The sequence below is a fragment of the Mus musculus genome, chromosome 6, assembly GCF_000001635.26.
Source record: "Mus musculus strain C57BL/6J chromosome 6, GRCm38.p6 C57BL/6J".
NCBI lineage: Eukaryota > Metazoa > Chordata > Mammalia > Rodentia > Muridae > Mus > Mus musculus.
The window spans coordinates 118,111,172-118,130,218 of NC_000072.6; the positions used below are offsets into that span (position 1 = coordinate 118,111,172).

Below are 19,047 nucleotides of genomic sequence, written 5' to 3' on the forward strand. Positions count from 1 at the left end.
AGCTGTACTAACTGCTAAATAGCTCTGGTTTTCTTCCTTACAGATATGCTCAAATATTAAAGAGAGATAGTATAGATGCTTAAAGTAAATACAGAGGGCAGCTCTCCTGCTCTAATGCCTCCAGGGCCAGCTCTCCCATGATGCCCAGGAGAGGGGTGGGGCCAGTTCTGCACAGCCCTCAGACATCAACTTGTCTCTGGGCAGCAGCCCAGGCCAGGGCTTTGGTTGTAACAGACCCTTGCTGCTGCAGGGGCAGCTACTCACATCAGGTGTTCCTCACTACCCTTAGTCCCCAGTTCTGCCTCTCTTCACTGTGCCCACAGCCTTCTGTTTCTCTGTTATTTCTGTACCACTTACTTGCTCCTTGTAGTGGCACTCAGTGTCTCTGAGTGTCTAGGGTTGTCTCACGAGTGGTCTCAGGAGTGCTATGCCGGTTCATGCATTAGGGCACTTGGCATGGGTCATCTCAGGCATGGTCTATGCCCCCAGGCATGCACAGCATCGGACTTGTGGTCATCTCAGGCTAGCTTTCTGACTGGGCTCCATGGCACCAGCATGGTGGCCATCCAGGCTTGCTTCTCGCCCAGCCTGCCTGAGCAGCCTCTTGTGAAGGTCACTTATCTCAGGCTCACACTCACCCAGGGCTTGTGGTCCCAAACGGGGTTCCTCTAGTTTCTGGCTTGCTCCCCATCCTGGCAGCCCATCTGGGCCTGCCTGGCTCTCAGACTTGCTGTTCATAGGGAGTATTATGCTACTAATCATGCAGATGTTCCCAGGTCAGGACACTGCTCATAGACACAGCCTCTCTCCTCTCTGCCACCTACTGACATACATGTGACACAACAGCCACACCTACAGCACCTCTACAGGCAGAGAATTCAGTTTTTATAAGGCCTGACATCAGGAGAAACTATTTAGTCAGAACCCAATCTGTTGAGGGTTTCTGTTGTTGTTGTTTTAAGTCAGAGCCTGAAGTAAGGCAATGCCCAACTCCATTCTCCCTCTAGCTGCCCTTCTCAGAAAAAGCAGAGGGGAGACAGATGCACCAAGTTCACAGTACAGGCCACAGGTTTACTAAAGCACTGAGACCTAAACAAACAACACAACAGCAAAACCCCCAACAAGACACTACTTCATACACACTCTAACAGTTGAAGTAATAATAACAAACAAAAAAGCAAGACTGAGCGATGGCTCAGTGGTTAAGAGCACTAGCTGCTCTTCCAAAGGTCCTGAGTTCAAATCCCAGCAACAACATGGTGGCTCACAACCATCTGTAATGGGATCTGATGTCTGATTCTGGCATGTACATACTCATACATACTCATACATAGAATACATACATTAATAAAGCTTTAAAAAAGATAACCATACAAACTACTGAGGGTGCAGAAACATTAGCAGTGCCATGCACTGCTGAGAAAATGTCAAGGATGCAGTGCCTTTGAAGGCGCCATGGCAGTTTCTGAGAAGGTTCAGCACAACTACCTGATGTGTTATTTCCTCCTCGCTGGGACTGATACCCAGCCTGAAGTGATGTAAGGAAGAGTACTCTGGCTCACAGACTGAGGGTGCCTCACAGCAGGAACGGCATAGCCACAGCAGCTCGAGGCCATTGGTCACATTTTATTCATAGTCAAGAACAGACGGTGATGAATCTTGTGTGTGTGTGTGTGTGTGTGTGTGTGTGTGTGTGTCTGTGTGTGTGTTTTAATTCAGTTCAGGGTGCCAGCCCATGGTTGATATGGCTCAACTGTCCAGAGTTTTGTTTCCCTTGGGATTCAAAATCCCTTCAAGTGTGATATTTAAGAGGAACCATCACACCGTATACCATCAATTTTACTATAGGAAAAATAATGAAAAATTTTATGTATACACAAAAGCATATACACAAATATTTAAATCTTTATAGCAGAAATTCTCATAATAGCCTAAAAACATAACCAAAATATCTATCTACAGATAGAAAACGTGTGTTCTAACCATACAGTGGTACATTATTTGGCTCTAAAAAGGAATGAGGTACGTAATACATGGCACACATCTAAGGCTAAGCACCGAACCCTGGAAACACCACGCTGAGTGGAAGAAAGCAATACTGAAAGACCATGGAATGCCCAACTGTAATATGGAAGTGCTCAGAAGGAGCAAACCAATAGGAAGCAGGTCAGTGAGTCTGGGAGTGAAGGAGTTGATGGAAAATGAAGAATAATGGCTGATGGGCATGGGGTTTAAGGTGATAATAGTCTAAAGTTATTGGTGACAGCTAGACAATTTAGGCAACTGTACATTTCAAGATGCTAAATTTTACATGAGATCCATAAGTCAACAGACTACTCAAAACAGTCACAATATTTTACAGTATACAAAAATCTATTTTTGAAAGACAGTAAATACTAGTTTAATATGTAAAAAAATCAGGGAAATGGCATTTGTTTTTATCATTACTTCTCACTTTTCTATCATTCAAATATTATATAAAACAAAGGACAAGAGTTGAGGGACTTAAGACAAATGGTAATTATAAAAATGAATTTCATATGAGTTAAGAATATCAAAGCTGGATGCTATGGTTTCTATTATGTTATGGAAACAAAGACACTAACTAATCTGCAGTTATAGAATTCTTCTCTTTACAAAACTACTCTTTGGCACTTCTTGTGAGTACAAATGAGGAGGAGAAGAGAGAGATGAGCCCAGACCTCTGACCACTTCTTTGGCCTTAGCGATGTTGTTTCTAGCTCCGACTTCAGAGGCCTCTTCCCTTTTGTCTTCACACTGGCCTTTTGCATAGCACTCAAACAGAAAACTAAAAAGGGCTTCATCTTTAAATGAAAAGAGAAAGCCTTTAACTAGATACTCCAAGATTACTTGTGGCTGTAACACCTACGACAACCCGTCAGGTTCTAGAAAGCTCTGGAAGAGTACTGCAAACAACTGTAAACACAGCGACACACCAGCCAATGATTTCTTTCTTGTTTGCTTGCTTTTAAAGAAACCAGTAAGTTCAGCTTTTACCTTTACAACCTCATTTTTATAATCCAAGACATTAACTATGAGCTTTGCTTTGCCTTTCATAGTTTAGCTATACATCCCTACAATTTAACTAAGGGCACTCAATTCTGATACCTTTCAGGAAAATGCCATAAGGCCTAGAATAAAGACATCAAGTTCTACCCTTAGTGTATACCCACCGACACTCAGGAAATCCGATTGATATTGACAGGTCATCCCAAAGCCAAAGTCTCTCCAAAAACCAGAGTCCTTTTTATGAACCTTATGGTAAAGAAGAAAAAATTCAATTTAATCTTTAGTAACTAGAAGTTTTAATCAATAATTGAACAACCACGTCACAAAAATTTTTTCCTATCATTTATTTAAAGGATCATGTGCTGTGACATCCTTACAAAACAAGCGACTATCCTAATCTGCATGAGCACAGGACTTTTAACACTTGAACTCAAGTCCTGTACTGCTTTGAAGCTGAGGTTACTAATAACAAAAAAGGATGGTCCTGACTTCAATGGGTTCATGATAGGGGGACAAGAGTTAATTGTGGATGTGTGTGTGTGTCATAATTTACAACAACCACCTTCTATACACTGTAAAAAACATTCATTTTTTCCTCTTTCCGGCCCCTGCTCTCAGAATGATGACTGAGACTATTTATTAATAAATGCCTTGGTCAAAGCTTTGGCTCAATCCCTGACTAGCTCAGAACTTATTTAACCTCTCAAAATCTTCTGTCTGTTAGTTACCTCTCCTCAGGCCCAGCCCGCTTCTTCTTTAACATCTTCCGCAGCATCTCCCCCAGCATCTCTCCTACATCTCTCCCTGCACCCCCTTTTATTCTCTCACTGTTTCCCAGAATCCTCTTTCTTCCTGCCAGTGTCCCACCTCCTATTCTCTGCCTCAGTTGATTGGCCATAGGCTTTTTTATTGGCAGGTGATGCTTACAAGAGACTCTCTGCAACACACACACCTTATTTGGGTGTTTACCAGCAACCCATTTCCCAGCTTCCTCAGTGTAATTTTCTATTATTTAGTCCCATAAAGCTTGTAAGCTTTTAGGAAACTCTTGTCACCTATAGTTTTTTAATAGAACATGAATACTTTGCAGCCATGAGATAAGTTTTACTCCAGTTAGTGTAAGGTGTTCACTAATAGGTATTAAGACAGAATTCAAACCAACAAGCTAAAAAGAGAGGGTTGTTGGACACATTAGAAACCCAAAATCCTCTTACTCTCATGAGAGAGTTTGTAGAAAAAGACAACTTGTTCTGTTTATGTGGTATAAGCAAGGGGTCAACAAACTACAGCCCTGGGCTAACTCTAGCCTGCCACTTGCTTCATAAATAATTTGTCATGACAAAGACATATGTGGGCTTTCACAATACAGGGGAGAGGGCTGTGTAGTTACAACTGGACCGTCTGGCCTGGAAAGCCCTAAAATATCTCCCATTGGCTCGTTACAGAAAGTTTACGAACAACTGGTGAAGACACCCTTAGAACTACCAATCCTTCCCTTATGTGAGGGAAACCAATAATAAAATAAACTTGTTGCTGTTGAAGTCCAAGTAGAAAAACACAAAACCAAGGATGGGTAGGAAAATAGCAAACTAATAAATCTTCATTTCAAAAAAGGCCGTGCCACATGCCAAAACAAGCGGAAAGCATGACAGAGAAGGGCCCATCCTGTTAACAGTTGCTTACACAACACTTCCTTGAGGACGTAAACTGAGCAGGGACCTGAATGAAATGAGAGAAGCTATTCAGGTATTTGGAAGACGGCACTGCCAGCCAGGAGAAGCAAGCACAGACCTCCGTTGAGAGCGTTCAACAACGAGGGGAGAGGCTGTGGCAAGAGGACAGAGAGCAAGGCCCTAGGGTGACATAAAAGAGGGTTAGATTAGCTCTGTTAGGATCATTGTGAGGAAGGGTGTTGAAGGAGTCCTTGTTAAGGGGGTGGTCAGCTTAGTTACCACAGAAGGACAGGTGGGTCCCAGGAAGTAGGGCAGTCCCTTCACTGGGAACGCACAGAGGGAAATGAAGCACCCAAGGGAAACACAAAACCAAGTAAGTGAAGGTGAAGGCTTCTGGAAGTGAAGGGGCAGGAGTGATCTGCATGCTTCCAAGGACAGAGGATGGGAAGAAGGTAGGAGCACGGCTCCAAGGCAGCCCAGCAGCCCAGGAATGGGCAGCTAAGGCCGAGTGCTCTGTAGTTGACCTCCCTGGGGCCTGGGAGACAGCCATCCTTAACCAGGCTGGGATGCTATGGGAGAACACTGTAGAGAACGGGAGACACAGGCGGTGAGCACACGGAAAGCACCTGGCTGCTTCTGGTGCAGTGAGTCCAGCCTGGGGAAGGACACGACGGTGAGGAGAGCTAAGCAAGGCAGCTCATCCAAACTCAGAGATTGAGACAGTTTCCTGCAGAAACGAAGCTAGGAGTTCTAAGACGATTCTGCCTTGCTAGAGATGAGTTGGGAATGACAATTCACAGAGGCCTGAGGCAAGAAGACCAGTAGGGACTAGGGATGGTAAGACTCAAGGAGAAATACTGTAGCCAACATTCCACTAACTTGTCTTGCAGAAAGCTGTGGAATAAATATTTTAGGCTGTAAGAAACATTCAGTCTGTCACAATTTTTGTACTGGAAAAACAGTCACTGACAATAAATAATTAAATGAACAGGCTGTGCCCCAGTAAGCTTTATTATGGTCACTAGAATTTCAACTTCATATAATTCTCATGTGTGATAAAATATCAAAATTTTAACCAATAACATTGTAAATATAATCCTCACCTTGTGGGCTATATAAAGAGAGGAAGATAGCAGACGTAGTGGCTCAGATGCAGAGCGTCCCTAAGCTCAAGCTATGCCCAGTGTGATAGTCTCTTTGCTACCTTTGGATCAATATGTGGAACTCTCAGCCCCTCCAGCACCAAGTTGGCCTGTACAATGCTATGTTTTCTACCACAATGATAATTAATGGACTGAACCTCTAAATGTAACCAGTCTCAATTAAATGTTTTCTTTTATAAGAATTGCCTTGGTCATGGTGTCTCTTCACAGCAATAAAATCCTAGTTAAGACACTAACCATAGCCTATCTAAGCCCCCACAATCCCATCCCCAGGAATACCAGAGGAATATATATTACATATAGTAACACACATCTACCATGGCTATACCTAATTCCTGACCTTTCCTATTTCCACTTCTTTCTTTTCTTTTGTCTCCATATCTGCTCCAAATACAAGATATCAGTTCTGTGTCCAAATATCTCTAATTCTGTGCAATTAGCACCTTTTGTCAAGCAACAACCACACCCCCTCTTCCACTGTTGCTAAAGCCCGACTGGCTGCTTCCTGTCAAAAGTTGCAGTCTTTCTTCTCTCTAAATGCTAACACAGGTAGCATACAATGCAAACTTCTTCTGTGTGACCTGGGCCAGCATTTGCCCCTACTCTGCCAGCTGTGCTCGGAGCACTGGAGGAGACCCAGTCCCTACTTAGCTGCTTCCTCCCAGCCATTCCATGCCTATAAATAGCCTCTTCTCTCAAATGCAATGCCTTTTTGACTCAACACAGCACAGAAATCACCTTTTACAACTTGGTTGGTTTTAATCATGTTTATGATCTGACTTTATTTCTGTCCTCTCCCAGAATAAGAATCCATGTGAGTAAGGTAAGGCTATGGGTGCTGAGATTCTCAGTGAAGTACAGTGCTTGGCAAAACAGATCCTCACTAACAGATAAATTAACACAGCAGATGCAGCCGGGTGTGGTGGCACACGCCTTTAATCCCAGCACTTGGGAGGCAGTGGCAGGAGCAGGCAGATTTCTGAGTTCAAGGCCAGCCTGGTCTACAAAGTGAGTTCCAGGACAGCCAGGGCTATACAGAGAAACCTTGTCTTGAAAGACCAAAAAAAAAAAAAAAAAAACAAAACAAGCAAACAAACAAACAAACAAAAAAACCATAGCAGATCTGTGCAGTCCCTTGGTGTACGCATGGAGCATGCTGCCTGGGCCCCAGTTTGGTCAATTCACCAGATACAACATCAGCACAGCTGTGTTCAGGGGGTTGTCAGGAAGATTAAATGAGTTAACACACGGGCAGAATAGAATAGAACCATTCACACAGTAAAGGGCACATAGACATTAGCTGTTATAATACTGTCATCTATCTGGGCATTGTGATATATACTTGTGGTACCCAGTACTTAGAAGCCTGAGGCTTAACTCTAAAGCCAGCCTGGGTTAGTAAGTTCAGGGCCAGGCCTGAGCTATGTAGTTAGACCTTGTCTCAAAAAAAGAAAGAAAAGAAAAGGAGGGAGGTGGAAAAGAAAAAAGGAAAATTCCAAACTATCAGCAGTCAGCAGTCATCTGGAATAACCCACAGGCCCACTTCCCTCCACACTTACACTTTGGCGTTTACTTTATTTACAGTTCACGCCTTCCTCCTGATATATCATACTCCCTACACTAAGTACTAGTAAGTTTCTTCTTAAAGTTTTGCTTGTGTTTAATGTCGCTTTATACATATTGCTATTCTAGGCCCTGATTATCTGTTCAGCTGGGATCCCAGGAGTAGGTATTAACAATAACAGATATGGATCTGTTTAAACCTGGCCTGTATTCCCACTGGCCTCCCTTGCATGCTGTGGTTTTTAAAAGCAGTAACTTCATAAAGCTCTTTTACTCCTAGTAAAGGTGTCAACTTTTAACTCATTTTTCTATTATGTGTGGCTACTGCTCATTGTTCGTATCACTTTAAATACTAACTAGATCCAGTGCTTTGAGGTGTCGGATTAGGGTGGATGTGAGTGACCGATTGTCACTTTGGTCCTATTTGTATATATATTCCTGAACAATACTGCCCCTCACAGAAAGGAAGGGACACACAGTGCAAACTCTGAGAAACCCAGGGGATGAAGCACAGGAACTCTACCTACTAGCTTTGTATGTAACACCTCTGTGAGCCATGTTATTAAGCAGTACGCTTATTTAACATTTCCAAAGCAGCTCATTTAAGTACAGCTTAGTTAATAACTAACTATAGGGCTTCATGCCTTTTGTGATAATCTACGTAATTTCCTATAGCATACTATTCCCTGATAGTTATTCTTTAATATATAGTTAGTGGAGTTTAAAAATTAATATTAGTTTTAGCATTCCTAGAGCATGTTGGCAGAAATGGGACTGTATAATCAGGACCTTCTGGGACACGAGGCTCTCCTATGGTCAGTGTTTTCTGTCAATTGAGCCTAAAGCACAGAAATGAAAACCTTCAATGAGGTGGAAATACAAAAGAGGCTATGGGCATTGAAACTGCTATTTTTTTAAATTGGAACTTTATTTTTACTTGTACAACAAACACAAAGGAAACTAGAAAAAAAATCATTGTGCCTTTCATAACAAAGACACAAAGTCTCACCAGCTGCTGCTCCACAGGGGGCGGCACGTCCTGGTTGGCATAGACAATGGCAGGGTTGTAAAGACTGAACACCACAGGGTAAAACACCTTTTTACCTGTAAATAAAAATATATGTTCATCTCACACACATGAAGGACTTTGATTACTGTATCTATGGAGACTTTCTCTTTTTATCATTGTGCTAATTTTATCAATACTATAGAATATCAATGTTCACTTGATAACAACAGGTCAAACTGAAACTGAAGCTGCAAAAAAACAACAACAACAACAACAACAACAGACTAAAGGATGCTGCACCCCTATTCCTTTCTACCAAGGGAGGAACACAAAGGCGAGCCCTCCCTCAGTCGCTCAGGAGGTGAGCCACTTCATGACTCTGTTTTCCCTAGGCACCAGTAACAGTTGTAAATTAACCTCTGACAAGCACCAAGAAACTCAAACATGTCTGTTATTACTCTTCAAAGAAAATCAATAAAAACAGTAAATACATAGAATACTGCACAGTGCATAGATATATAAAGAATAGTAAAAACAGAACTGCAGACAGAAAAACCAAGATCTGGGATCTTCTGAGGAGACCTTGTCATTCAAACTGATGGCATTGAGGGACCTCACCAGCTAACTAGGCCATTTCCCTAAGTAGAAGAACCCTTGCTTCAGCCGGATATTCAAGCATCAAGTATTCTGCCGTAATGGTCAGGGAACCATTACATGGCAGCCTCTTTATTTTTTCATACTTATAAATTTATAAATTTGTTTTATACCTATAATATAAAGCAATGCACCATAAGCAACTTTAAAGTGTCTAACCTGGAGACCAACCACTACTTGTACATGGACCTCTGCATGCCTGTGTAGGTGTGTGCATGAATGCGTGTGTGTGCACACACTATCTCCTGAGACTAAGAACTTCCAACTCACCCTTCTGCACCACCTGTGATTCTTTTTGACCTGAGTCGCTTCCTCATCATCAATTCCAGGTTTCCCCTCCTGTGTATTCCCTTCCTCTCCATGCCTCACACCCACTTAGGGTTTTATATATGCTAGGCAACATTCCACAACAAAGAGCTCCCCAACCCTCTGCATTTCTTTACTTCCCTTCAGAAAGAACTATAAGAATTTGACTCCAAGAAAACAAAGGGTTTGAACATCAGAGGGTCAGAGTTTCAACTTACTACTCATTGTTTCAATTAAATTATGCCTAATAAAACTTTAAAACCATCCCAAGGTTGAATGAAGACGTATTTCCCTCAGATTAGTGTGATTCCACACTGACTGAACCACGCTGATACCCTAAGCAAGACACTCAGCTCATGTGACGGTTTTACGCACCTGGCTCAGCATTTAACCGGCAGCTGTTAAGGAATTCAGCTGAGAAATATATATCAACATCACAGAAAAACATCAAGACCTCTCCCTTGTCCCAAGCTCGGGCACCCACATTTAGTCCTCGTCCACGATTAAATTCTTCGTCCAACGAGACCAAGGTGTAATTGTGAAAATCAGACTCACTATGAGGAAAGCAAAAACAAGAGCTGATAAGTCCCATTTAGAGGTTGACAATGTCTTTTCTTCAACAGCAGTTACAATGGACTATATTTTAAATAACTTATTTTTTGTTGTTGTTGTTGTTCTGTTTTTGTTTTTTCGAGACAGGGTTTCTCTGTATAGCCCTGGCTGTCCTGTAACTCACTCTGTAGGCCAGGCTGGCCTTGAACTCAGAAATCCACCTGCCTCTGCCTCCTGAGTGCTGGGACTAAAGGCGTGCGCCACCACGCCCGGCTCAAATAACTTATTATGTTGGCTCTATATTCACACTGGGAATGAAATTCTTCAGCTTCTTGCATTTGTTCATTATCAGGAATAGATTTTCACCAAATGCTCACATTTGAAGCAACATGCTAATGGTACGAATTTTAAAAGGTGCATTGCCTTTTGAGATCTTAAAAAACGCACTGTGGAAAAAAACACAGACACATGGCAACACAGCCATAGTTTCTGGTAAGCAACAATGCATTCTATACCAATGAGACACACAGAGTGCTCTCCTAGCCTCTTTCAGGTCCTCACGCAAACCTTCCATTGTCAGAGGCTCCTCCCTGATAGCACGTAGGAAGGAGGTTCTCTAATCTCTATCCTCTCTTCCGTGGCTCTTCCTTAGTATCATGTGGCATGTTTGTGTACCTCCCTACTCATTCAGAATAGATTTTGTGTTCATTAATATGATTCATTGGCCCTCACAAGTAGTTCAATAAATATTTGCTGAATTAATGAACAAACCGTGGTTTCAGGAAGAGATTGCTTGTGCCTACAGTAGCTAAATGTCGGATGGGGAACTTGAATTCTACCTTGGTAGAATCCCAAAGTCAGTGCCTGCAAGTAGAAGGCCATTTCAGACGATTCTCAGAAGCACAGAAGTAAAACAGCACAGAACACTTTAGAGAAAGTAGCTGGGTCAGATTAAGCATATGGGAAGGAACAGTGAGGAGGGTCACACCAAGGGGCCCTACAACAGGAAGAAAGAGGAAAGCCAGACTGAGCGCACCGTCCATCCCAGGTCAAACAACTGTGTTAGTTTGAAAAGGAAGGAGGAGCCAGCAGGGTTTCTAGGTCAGTGGCTTTCACAGGGAAAGCCTCAAGTCATCTGGTGGCAAGTTCTCGAGCTACCCTCCGAGTTGCTGACTTAGAAGCAAGGAGCAGAGTCAGCTCTCAGCTTTAGTAAGCCCCCTAGGTACCACAGGCACTTACTAGAGAACCACTGAACTAGGGGCCTGTGAGGAAGCCTGCTCTTAGAACAGGACAGCATGGTAATGGAAAGAAAAAAGCGAAGACTCATACAACACATGGAGTGACTCAAGTGCTCGGGGTACCCAGACTCTCCTCTCCATCTTACGGTATATAAATCTCTCCCTTCTTTTTGAGAAATTGCCCACTTCCAGCCTGGATGCCCTGATCACAGACTATGGCTCATCTACCTACCCTACAGCAGTATTTCCCTAGGCTAAGGACTAGGCTTATGTGTGGCCAATTGTGAATTCTCCACTCCACTCAGCACAATGACTGAGTAGCTCAAGGGTGGGGAAGACATCCTTCCCTGGGATTTTCTCCACTGAAGCTCTCTGATGAAAACGCTGAGAAGATGTGAGCCAGTGTCCCTCATCATGTGGAGGAAGCCAATCTGCAGCAGGAGAATGAAGTCAACATGTAGAAAACAGACAAAACTATGGAAATTTTTCATGGCAGTCAAGTGTCTGATTCTAGTCCTTCAGGCTCCAAAGTTATTTCTGTTATTTTCTTCTCCAAACTTACTTGCACTGTCACTTCTGGGAGGTAGCCAAGATCCTTCAATATTACTCATATTCTCCTTAAGCAGGCTCAAGGTCTCTCCCATTTTCTACAGAAGAATCTTGACAACACAGGAAGGCGGTTTCAGTAATCCACCAGGGAAAATGACTGGTGCTTGGTAGCTGATTGAAAGCAATAAAGTGGGGAGTGGGGTGCAGGGAAGTGAGGACTGGCATCAGCCAGAGGGAGACAGAGAAAAGGTCCCAAATAGAAAGCGACTCAGCAGAGACAATTAGCAGTAAAAAGATACATGGCTCTCAGATAGTAGGCCCAGGGGCTATGAAAATGGTGTGATTCTGAGCTCACAGAGGACCACCATGATGTGGAGAGTCACATTTATGTCCATCAAGGCTGTGAGAGCCTTTGCAGGACAGGGACAGGCTCTACTCTCTCAGTTATGTCTTTTCATTGCCTGAGTTAGACTTTCAAGCAGCATACCTGGAATATAGTAGGTGGGACTCAATACAGTAGCTGAATAATTCAAGAAAAACGAAACCAACCAGCAGAAAGATAAAAAAGCCATGAAAGATATGCAGGTTATGTGTAGTAAGAGCGGACAACCAGCCTAACATAATGCAGCATATTTGCATTAAGAAAATAAAAACTGTGTACTTGTGTACTGCAGAACTGGGTGGGGACTGTAAAGACTTAGGAGCCATAAGCACCATTTTCAGGAGAGAGAAGAAGCATGGGTATTCAGGAAGGAAGAAAGGTAAGATGATGGTATCAAAGCAGAGATAGGATTTAGAAAAGCAAACAGAACCTGTAAGAGTACAGCAAAGGGGGCAAGTAGGTAGATCACAGATAGCCCTGATCACCCCGGGCTGCCTGCTAAGCAATAAGGAAGATGGATTGTAGAGTCACATAAGATGAAAAACTTACTATCATTACCAGCCATCCACATATACATGCCCAGACAGCTTTGTGTGTGTAATGTAATGTATGTATATGTATGATGTGTATGCATGTTCATGTGTGTGCACATTTGTGTGCATGCATGTAAATATCAGAGAACAATCTTGGGTGTTACTCTTTCCTTCTATATTGTTTAGGACAGGGTTTCTGTTTGTCACTGAACACTTCAGTTGGCCTGTGCACTTCTGGAGATTCTGTCTCTGCCTGCCGTCTTGTCATAAGAACATGGTTTCACATGCCGGCTTCCATGCCCAGCTTGCCCATGGGCTCTGAGGACTCGGGCTCAGGTCCTCGTGCTTACACAGTGGCACTGTGCTGACTGAGCATCTCCTCAGCCCCTCAGCCAGATGTTAAAACAACACTACATATCTGAAATTCTCACTCTTCTCACACTTTAACACCTAGCATTACGGACCTCACTGTGTTTTGGCTTACCAACCTTGAGACAGATTCTAGAATAGACTTGACTTTAGATAGTCCTTCTTTCCCAAAATACACAACGGTGAGATGAATCCTCTTGTCTTGATGAATACAAACATCTCTAACAGAATTGAAAAATAAAATTTGTTCAAGAAGACATACAAAGCACCACTTACTCAGAAATCTATCACATGAAGTTTTGGCAAGAAAATAAATAAGACATTATCAATACAGAATGCAATCGCATGCAGTAGTAAATTAATATTAAAGTGATGATATCACTCAATTGTTGGAGATATTACAGCAAAGCACAAAGTCTGTGGGCCAGTGAATATGACCCATTGAGGGCCATGGCTACTTTATTGCCATATTTCAAAACATTGTTGGAACATCTGCAGTGGGATTGCTTTCAGTAGCAAATTAAAAACTATTTAAGGAAGTATGCCCAATCAGTTCAGAACCAAATAAATAAATGACTGTCTCAGATCAAGAGGCTGTTCTCAAATGGAACAAAATTCATAAAAATTAGCTAGTGGCTGGTATACAGTGATGACACCTGTGACCAAGACACGGCTACCAGGATGCAGGTTACTTACTAAAGAGGGTAATGAGGTCTCAAAGCAATTGCAAGAAAAGCAACTTTAACAAGTTGAAGGAAATCATGTCTCATGGAGCTATTTCAAACAGGCAAAACTCAGTTGGAAACATGACTTCTGGATATTCTACCATAGGATAGAGTTAGCTAACTTTAAAATAGGAAAATAAAGAAGAAGTAAAATTAGTGTTTTAAAACATAGCAATTATTAAGTTCAAACAAAAATGCAGCATTTTCCTTAAATGTTTTTTCTAACATAACTTTAACACTTAGCATTTTAAAGTACAACTTGATGGCAAAGAAGAAAGACGTAAGTTCTCCTACTTTTAGTTGAATGATTGCATTTTTAAGTTTTATTTCAATCTTAAAACTCAAATTGCCAGGCAGTGGTGGCGCATGCCTTTAATCTCAGCACTTGGGAGGCAGAGGCAGGCGGATTTCTGAGTTTGAGGCCAGCCTGGTCTACAAAGTGAGTTCCAGGACAGCCAGGGCTACAGAGAAACCCTGACTCAAAAAAACCAAAACAAATAAACAAACAAACCAAAATTCAATTTGCTGTCAAGAAATTTTACTGGAAGAGGGCAATGTTCTAGCTTTTCATTGAGGTGGTTTGTGAGTTTACACATTTGTCAAAAGTCATGAAAACATGACTTAACCTTCAAATATCCATTACATTATCTTTAGACTATATGGAATTTTTATTGTACATAAATTAGTCTTCAATATAGTTGACTTTTAAAAGTTCACCTTTCTGGGTTAGAGAGATGGCTCAGTGGTTAAGAACACTGGCTGCTCTAGCACAGGACCCGGATTTGATTCCCAGCGCCTACACAGAGGCTCACAACCACCTATAACTCCAGTTCCAGGGCATGTGATGGCTTCTTCTGGCCTCCATGGGCACTGTACACATGTTGTCCACATACATACACGAAAGTAGAAACTCATACACATAAATCTTTTTTAAAAGTTCAGCTTATCTTAAATTCAAACACAATTATAAAGTCATCAAATTGAGTCTCCAAGTAGTTGTCACCTCAGATTTATATCATAGTTCAAACTGTCAAGAAACATAATGCAGCATACATGCTTTGAGAAAAATAAAAATCTAAAATACCCTATAAAGCTTATATAGTTATTCTATAGCGCTGAGTAATTATACTTGGTGAAGATAAATTAAGTGAGTCTGCACAAAACAAGGTAAAGAACTTAGCCAAATCTGCGAGTTCTGACTTACCTGAAGTTCTGCATAAACTGTGAAAACGCCTCTGTCCTCTCCGCAAGTGGCACAATGATATTAATAACTGATCTTGTAATGTCGATCAGTTCATTCTTCACTTTCATGAGAGGTCCAAAAGGGCGGAAGAGGGTCACATGTCTGTACTCCATAAGGTCTGCTTTCTTAAAAAACAGTTCATACTGCGTGCCTTTATCTCTCTCAGTGCGATAATAGCCTAAAGCAAAGAGTTTGGAACAAAAACAACTTCATGTCAACATTTATATTCAAGAGAAATACAGATTTCACTCAGGCAAGGATCCAAAGTACTAACCAGTCTATAGGGATTTTATCTGTTTGTGGAAATACCTACCCCTATGTACAGCCAGAAACAGCTACTCTTTAGAAGAAAAGGTTTGTTAAAAAAAAAAAAAGCTTTGCTACATTATTCAATCCACAAAAATAACCCGCTACAGTAATTACTCCTTTTTACACACAACTCCTTCTCCTTAACACCAAACCATATTGCCTCAGTGCTAAACAAACTGCTTCTGAAATATTAAATTCTGAGTCCAAGAGTCAAAACCTGTACTACTTGGTTCAAGTCAACAAAAATGAATTAAATACTTTCATGTTAGTCACTGATGATTCAGAGACCATGTGGTCTCAGTTATGAGGAAGGGCCAGGATAGTGAGGAAGTCAGAAAGATAAACACTAATGATATCATGTGTAATGTGTGTATCTCATATATATATATATATATATATGTGTGTGTGTGTGTGTGTATGTGTATATATATATATGCACATGTATATATTGTGTGTCTCTCTTTTATATGTGTGTATATATGTATGTATTCAAAGAATACTAGTATAAATTTCAATACAATGATTTGGGATGTGTTTAGAAAAAAAGGATGGTGGTTGCCTGGGCAATATGATTTTTTTTTAAAGTGTAATACTCAGGAGAGAAAGGTTAGACTTACCCCAACTCTCCTAAAGCTTCCAGTCTAGACAGAAAAATCAACCAGGAGGTGGGCAACACCCTATAATGCAGCAAGTCCCATGACAGAGGGTGCACTATAGAGGTGACAAGCGCACACGGAAAGCACTGCTATTTTAGGCTTGAGGTTAGAGGCCACTTCCTGGAAGGAATGCCATTTACACTAATGCCTGGAAGAGGAATGGAAGTTGCTTAGTGGTTGCTAGTAGCTTAGAAGACACTCATGGCGCAGTGGAGGAGAAGTAAAAGACAGTCTACAGGAGCTAAGGGGATTAGAAGCAGAAGCGGCAGAGTGCGCAGCTGTCATAACTTCCTGCTTTTAAGGAAGAGTGGGAATGAGGACGTGCCACATGCGACTCAACTGTCCTATTTCATCTGCAGCTTTCAATTCTGCTGTGAAATAAAAACAAAAAAACTAAGCGTTCCAGAAACTTGGAAGAATTTTGAGAAAAACAACTAATAAAAATTATCATGATGTGGTAGCAGAAAAGGGGGTCATAGGAAGAAGATGGCTAAAATGCCCACACAAAGCAGAGTGCCCTGCCTGACAGACTTCAGGAATCATACCAGTGATAGCTATGATGGTTTGAAGTCCAACAAAATGCTGTATGTGGTAGGCTGTGTATAGAATACAGCAAAACAAGCTTTTAAAATCCACTTGTAGCCAAAACGGTTTTGTTTGCAGTGGAATGGAAATGCCTAGCAGTGGGCATTAGTATAGAGACAGGCAGGAATATACATCTATTTCTTTTTTTAAAAACCTAATAAATATCTAAAATTTATATGACCTTTGAGCTATATAGCATCTTCAAACCATATGCTGTGGCTGGAGAGATGGCTCAGTGGTCAAGGGCACCAGCTGCTCTTCAAGAGGACCCAAGTTTGATTCTCAGCACTGTAAGTCCAATGCTAAGGAATCAGACACCTGCCTCTGGTCTCTGCAAGCACTGCACACATGAGGTACACTATACATGCAGACAAAGCACTCACACACATATAAAGGAAAGACCTCATATCCATTTTGCAAGCTGTATTATGAAATGTGCTATTTCTTTGTTTCCAAGTGTAAAACTGTGTATTCCTCTTGATGCTGCGACCGTTTACTTCTCTAAAGACGGAACAGCCACTGACCTCCTGCACTAGCTTTTCCTTCCTTATCAAACAGTTCTCACATTTTGAACCTTAGTTCATCCATTAAAAAAAAAAAAAAACCCATAAGAGGAACGTCAACAGCAGATAAGAGAGGAATGCAAACCACACGGCCCACAAGAGCCCTTCAACGTGGTATTCTTATATTTAGACTTAGACTTATTCTGTTTTCCTAATTCTTATTCTTGTTTTTATTATGATCTCATTTTAACTTTGTCCAAAAGTCAGGTCAAATTTTTGGTGAAATTAAGTGGATAAAAATATAAATGCCTTAATACTATGGAAGTAATGACATATTCACATATGCTACTAGAATGCTGTCATACTAACATAGGAATTTATCAAAAGATTAAAAAATGTTTTTCTATTTGCATGTCTGTATACACATATGGAGGTCAGATGACAACTTGCAAGGATCTTACCAACATATTTTTCACATTACCTTCTATGAAGTCATTTTCATTAAATATCAGTTTCTCTCCAAGGGGACCCTCCTCATCTTCCTGTGCATCATCTTCATCAGGATTATTAATGACCTCCACGCCAGCTTCAATAACTTCTACCAGTTCGTCTCGTTTGTCTTTTCTAACTGGCTTTTCTTCAGGATGGCGAGTGAGACCCATTTCCAACTGAAATACTTTCATTAAAGTAAAACTTTCAAAGGGAACGACTCCATACTCACTGGGGAGTTTGGCCCCCACGCTAACTTCAGCTCTATCGATCTGGGAGTGAAGAAACTCTAAGAGGTCACTGGGTGCCTGCTCTCTGTTGCCAGGATAGCCTACGCCGTTAGCCCCTAGCTTCTTTCTCTCTTGCAAGGCTCTCATCTTCTCACTCATATCTTGTAATTCTTGCTTTAGCTGGGCAATCTGGCGTTTCAGACTGGTTGCCCTGGTTTGGTAATGTTCTTCTTGCTCCTGCAGGAGGGCCTGGTAATATTCTTTACCATAATTTTCTCTAACAACACCAGGAAGAGAAGCATTTCCATCAGTCTGGGGGGCACATTCCAGGAGGTACATAAATAATACTAAACTGAAGAGCAAAGCAAGGCCCAACAGCAGCCACTGGGTCCGGCTGTGCAGAATCGATCCTCTTCTAGACATTCTCACTAGAGTGTGTTTGCCTGACAGGACAAGCCCTCTGCTTGTTCATGACTTTAGTAAAAAATTACCAAAAGTTAAAAACAAAATTAGAATTTCCATAAGAGGTACCCAAGTGCACTCTGTTGTAGTTTTAAAAGATTCTTTCTTCAGTAGTCATGACTACTTGGTAGAAGTGAGAAATTAACAATACTTCCTGTATTGTTACCATGATATCCACACTAAGCAATCTGATCTATAAAATCCATTATCTGGGTGGTGACTTTTCTGAAAGAAACAGATCAGAGTCAATCAGAACTTTGTTTCTTTAAGTAGAAAGAAACAGCTTCAATAAGCCTGGCTATGTTACTACTATATGCAGTATTCCATGGAGATGATAATATAATTTAGAGTAATTGGCAAGCACTGGAAGAAAATATTCAGAAAAACACCACACAAAATACTAACATATTGTGAATAAAACTTTAAGCCAGTTTGTTTAAACACGTTTTACTTCTTGAACCAAGCAGCATCCAAATTATATACAGTAAAATTATGTTCAGTTTTTAATAATTAATAATTAAATTATTTTACAATCATGCTGCTTATAACTCGTTACTAACACACCACATCTCAACAAAAGCATGCACTATGTGGGAACTGGATTTCTGTAAGTAATCTCATTATAGCAATAATGATTTGCTGCAAGAAAAAGTCCCTCCAGGTATACTCAAGTAATCTTGCTCATTAATTTCAATCAAGCGGGGTGGGGTACAATTTCAAAAGGTCACTGACATCTGCAAAACACATTAAAAACATTTTTACATCCAAAGTTCTCTGGTAGATTACTCCAGCATTAGATCAGTTTCCACTGCATGACTCAGCAG

The 19,047-nt window shown here is 41.2% G+C and overlaps 1 protein-coding gene and 1 non-coding gene across 5 annotated transcripts in view; both read right to left on the minus strand.

The window, feature by feature from the left end:
• The window catches only part of Csgalnact2 (chondroitin sulfate N-acetylgalactosaminyltransferase 2), a 31,689-nt gene that overhangs the window by 3,720 nt on the left and 8,922 nt on the right, over positions 1-19,047 (minus strand). For all 4 annotated transcript variants that reach the window (NM_030165.3, NM_001362149.1, XM_006506777.4 and 1 more), the window contains exons 2-7: positions 17,524-18,448; positions 14,951-15,167; positions 13,141-13,242; positions 9,774-9,952; positions 8,439-8,533; positions 3,195-3,276 (exon numbers count right to left, since the gene is read on the minus strand). In NM_030165.3, the coding sequence (NP_084441.3) occupies positions 3,195-3,276; positions 8,439-8,533; positions 9,774-9,952; positions 13,141-13,242; positions 14,951-15,167; positions 17,524-18,184 (1,336 nt within the window). In that variant the 5' untranslated portion in view covers positions 18,185-18,448. The remainder of the gene's footprint in view (positions 1-3,194; positions 3,277-8,438; positions 8,534-9,773; positions 9,953-13,140; positions 13,243-14,950; positions 15,168-17,523; positions 18,449-19,047) is intronic.
• On the minus strand, positions 743-874 carry Gm23908. The gene has a single exon (XR_003956603.1). It is a non-coding gene; the product is annotated as a small nucleolar RNA SNORA17 (small nucleolar RNA).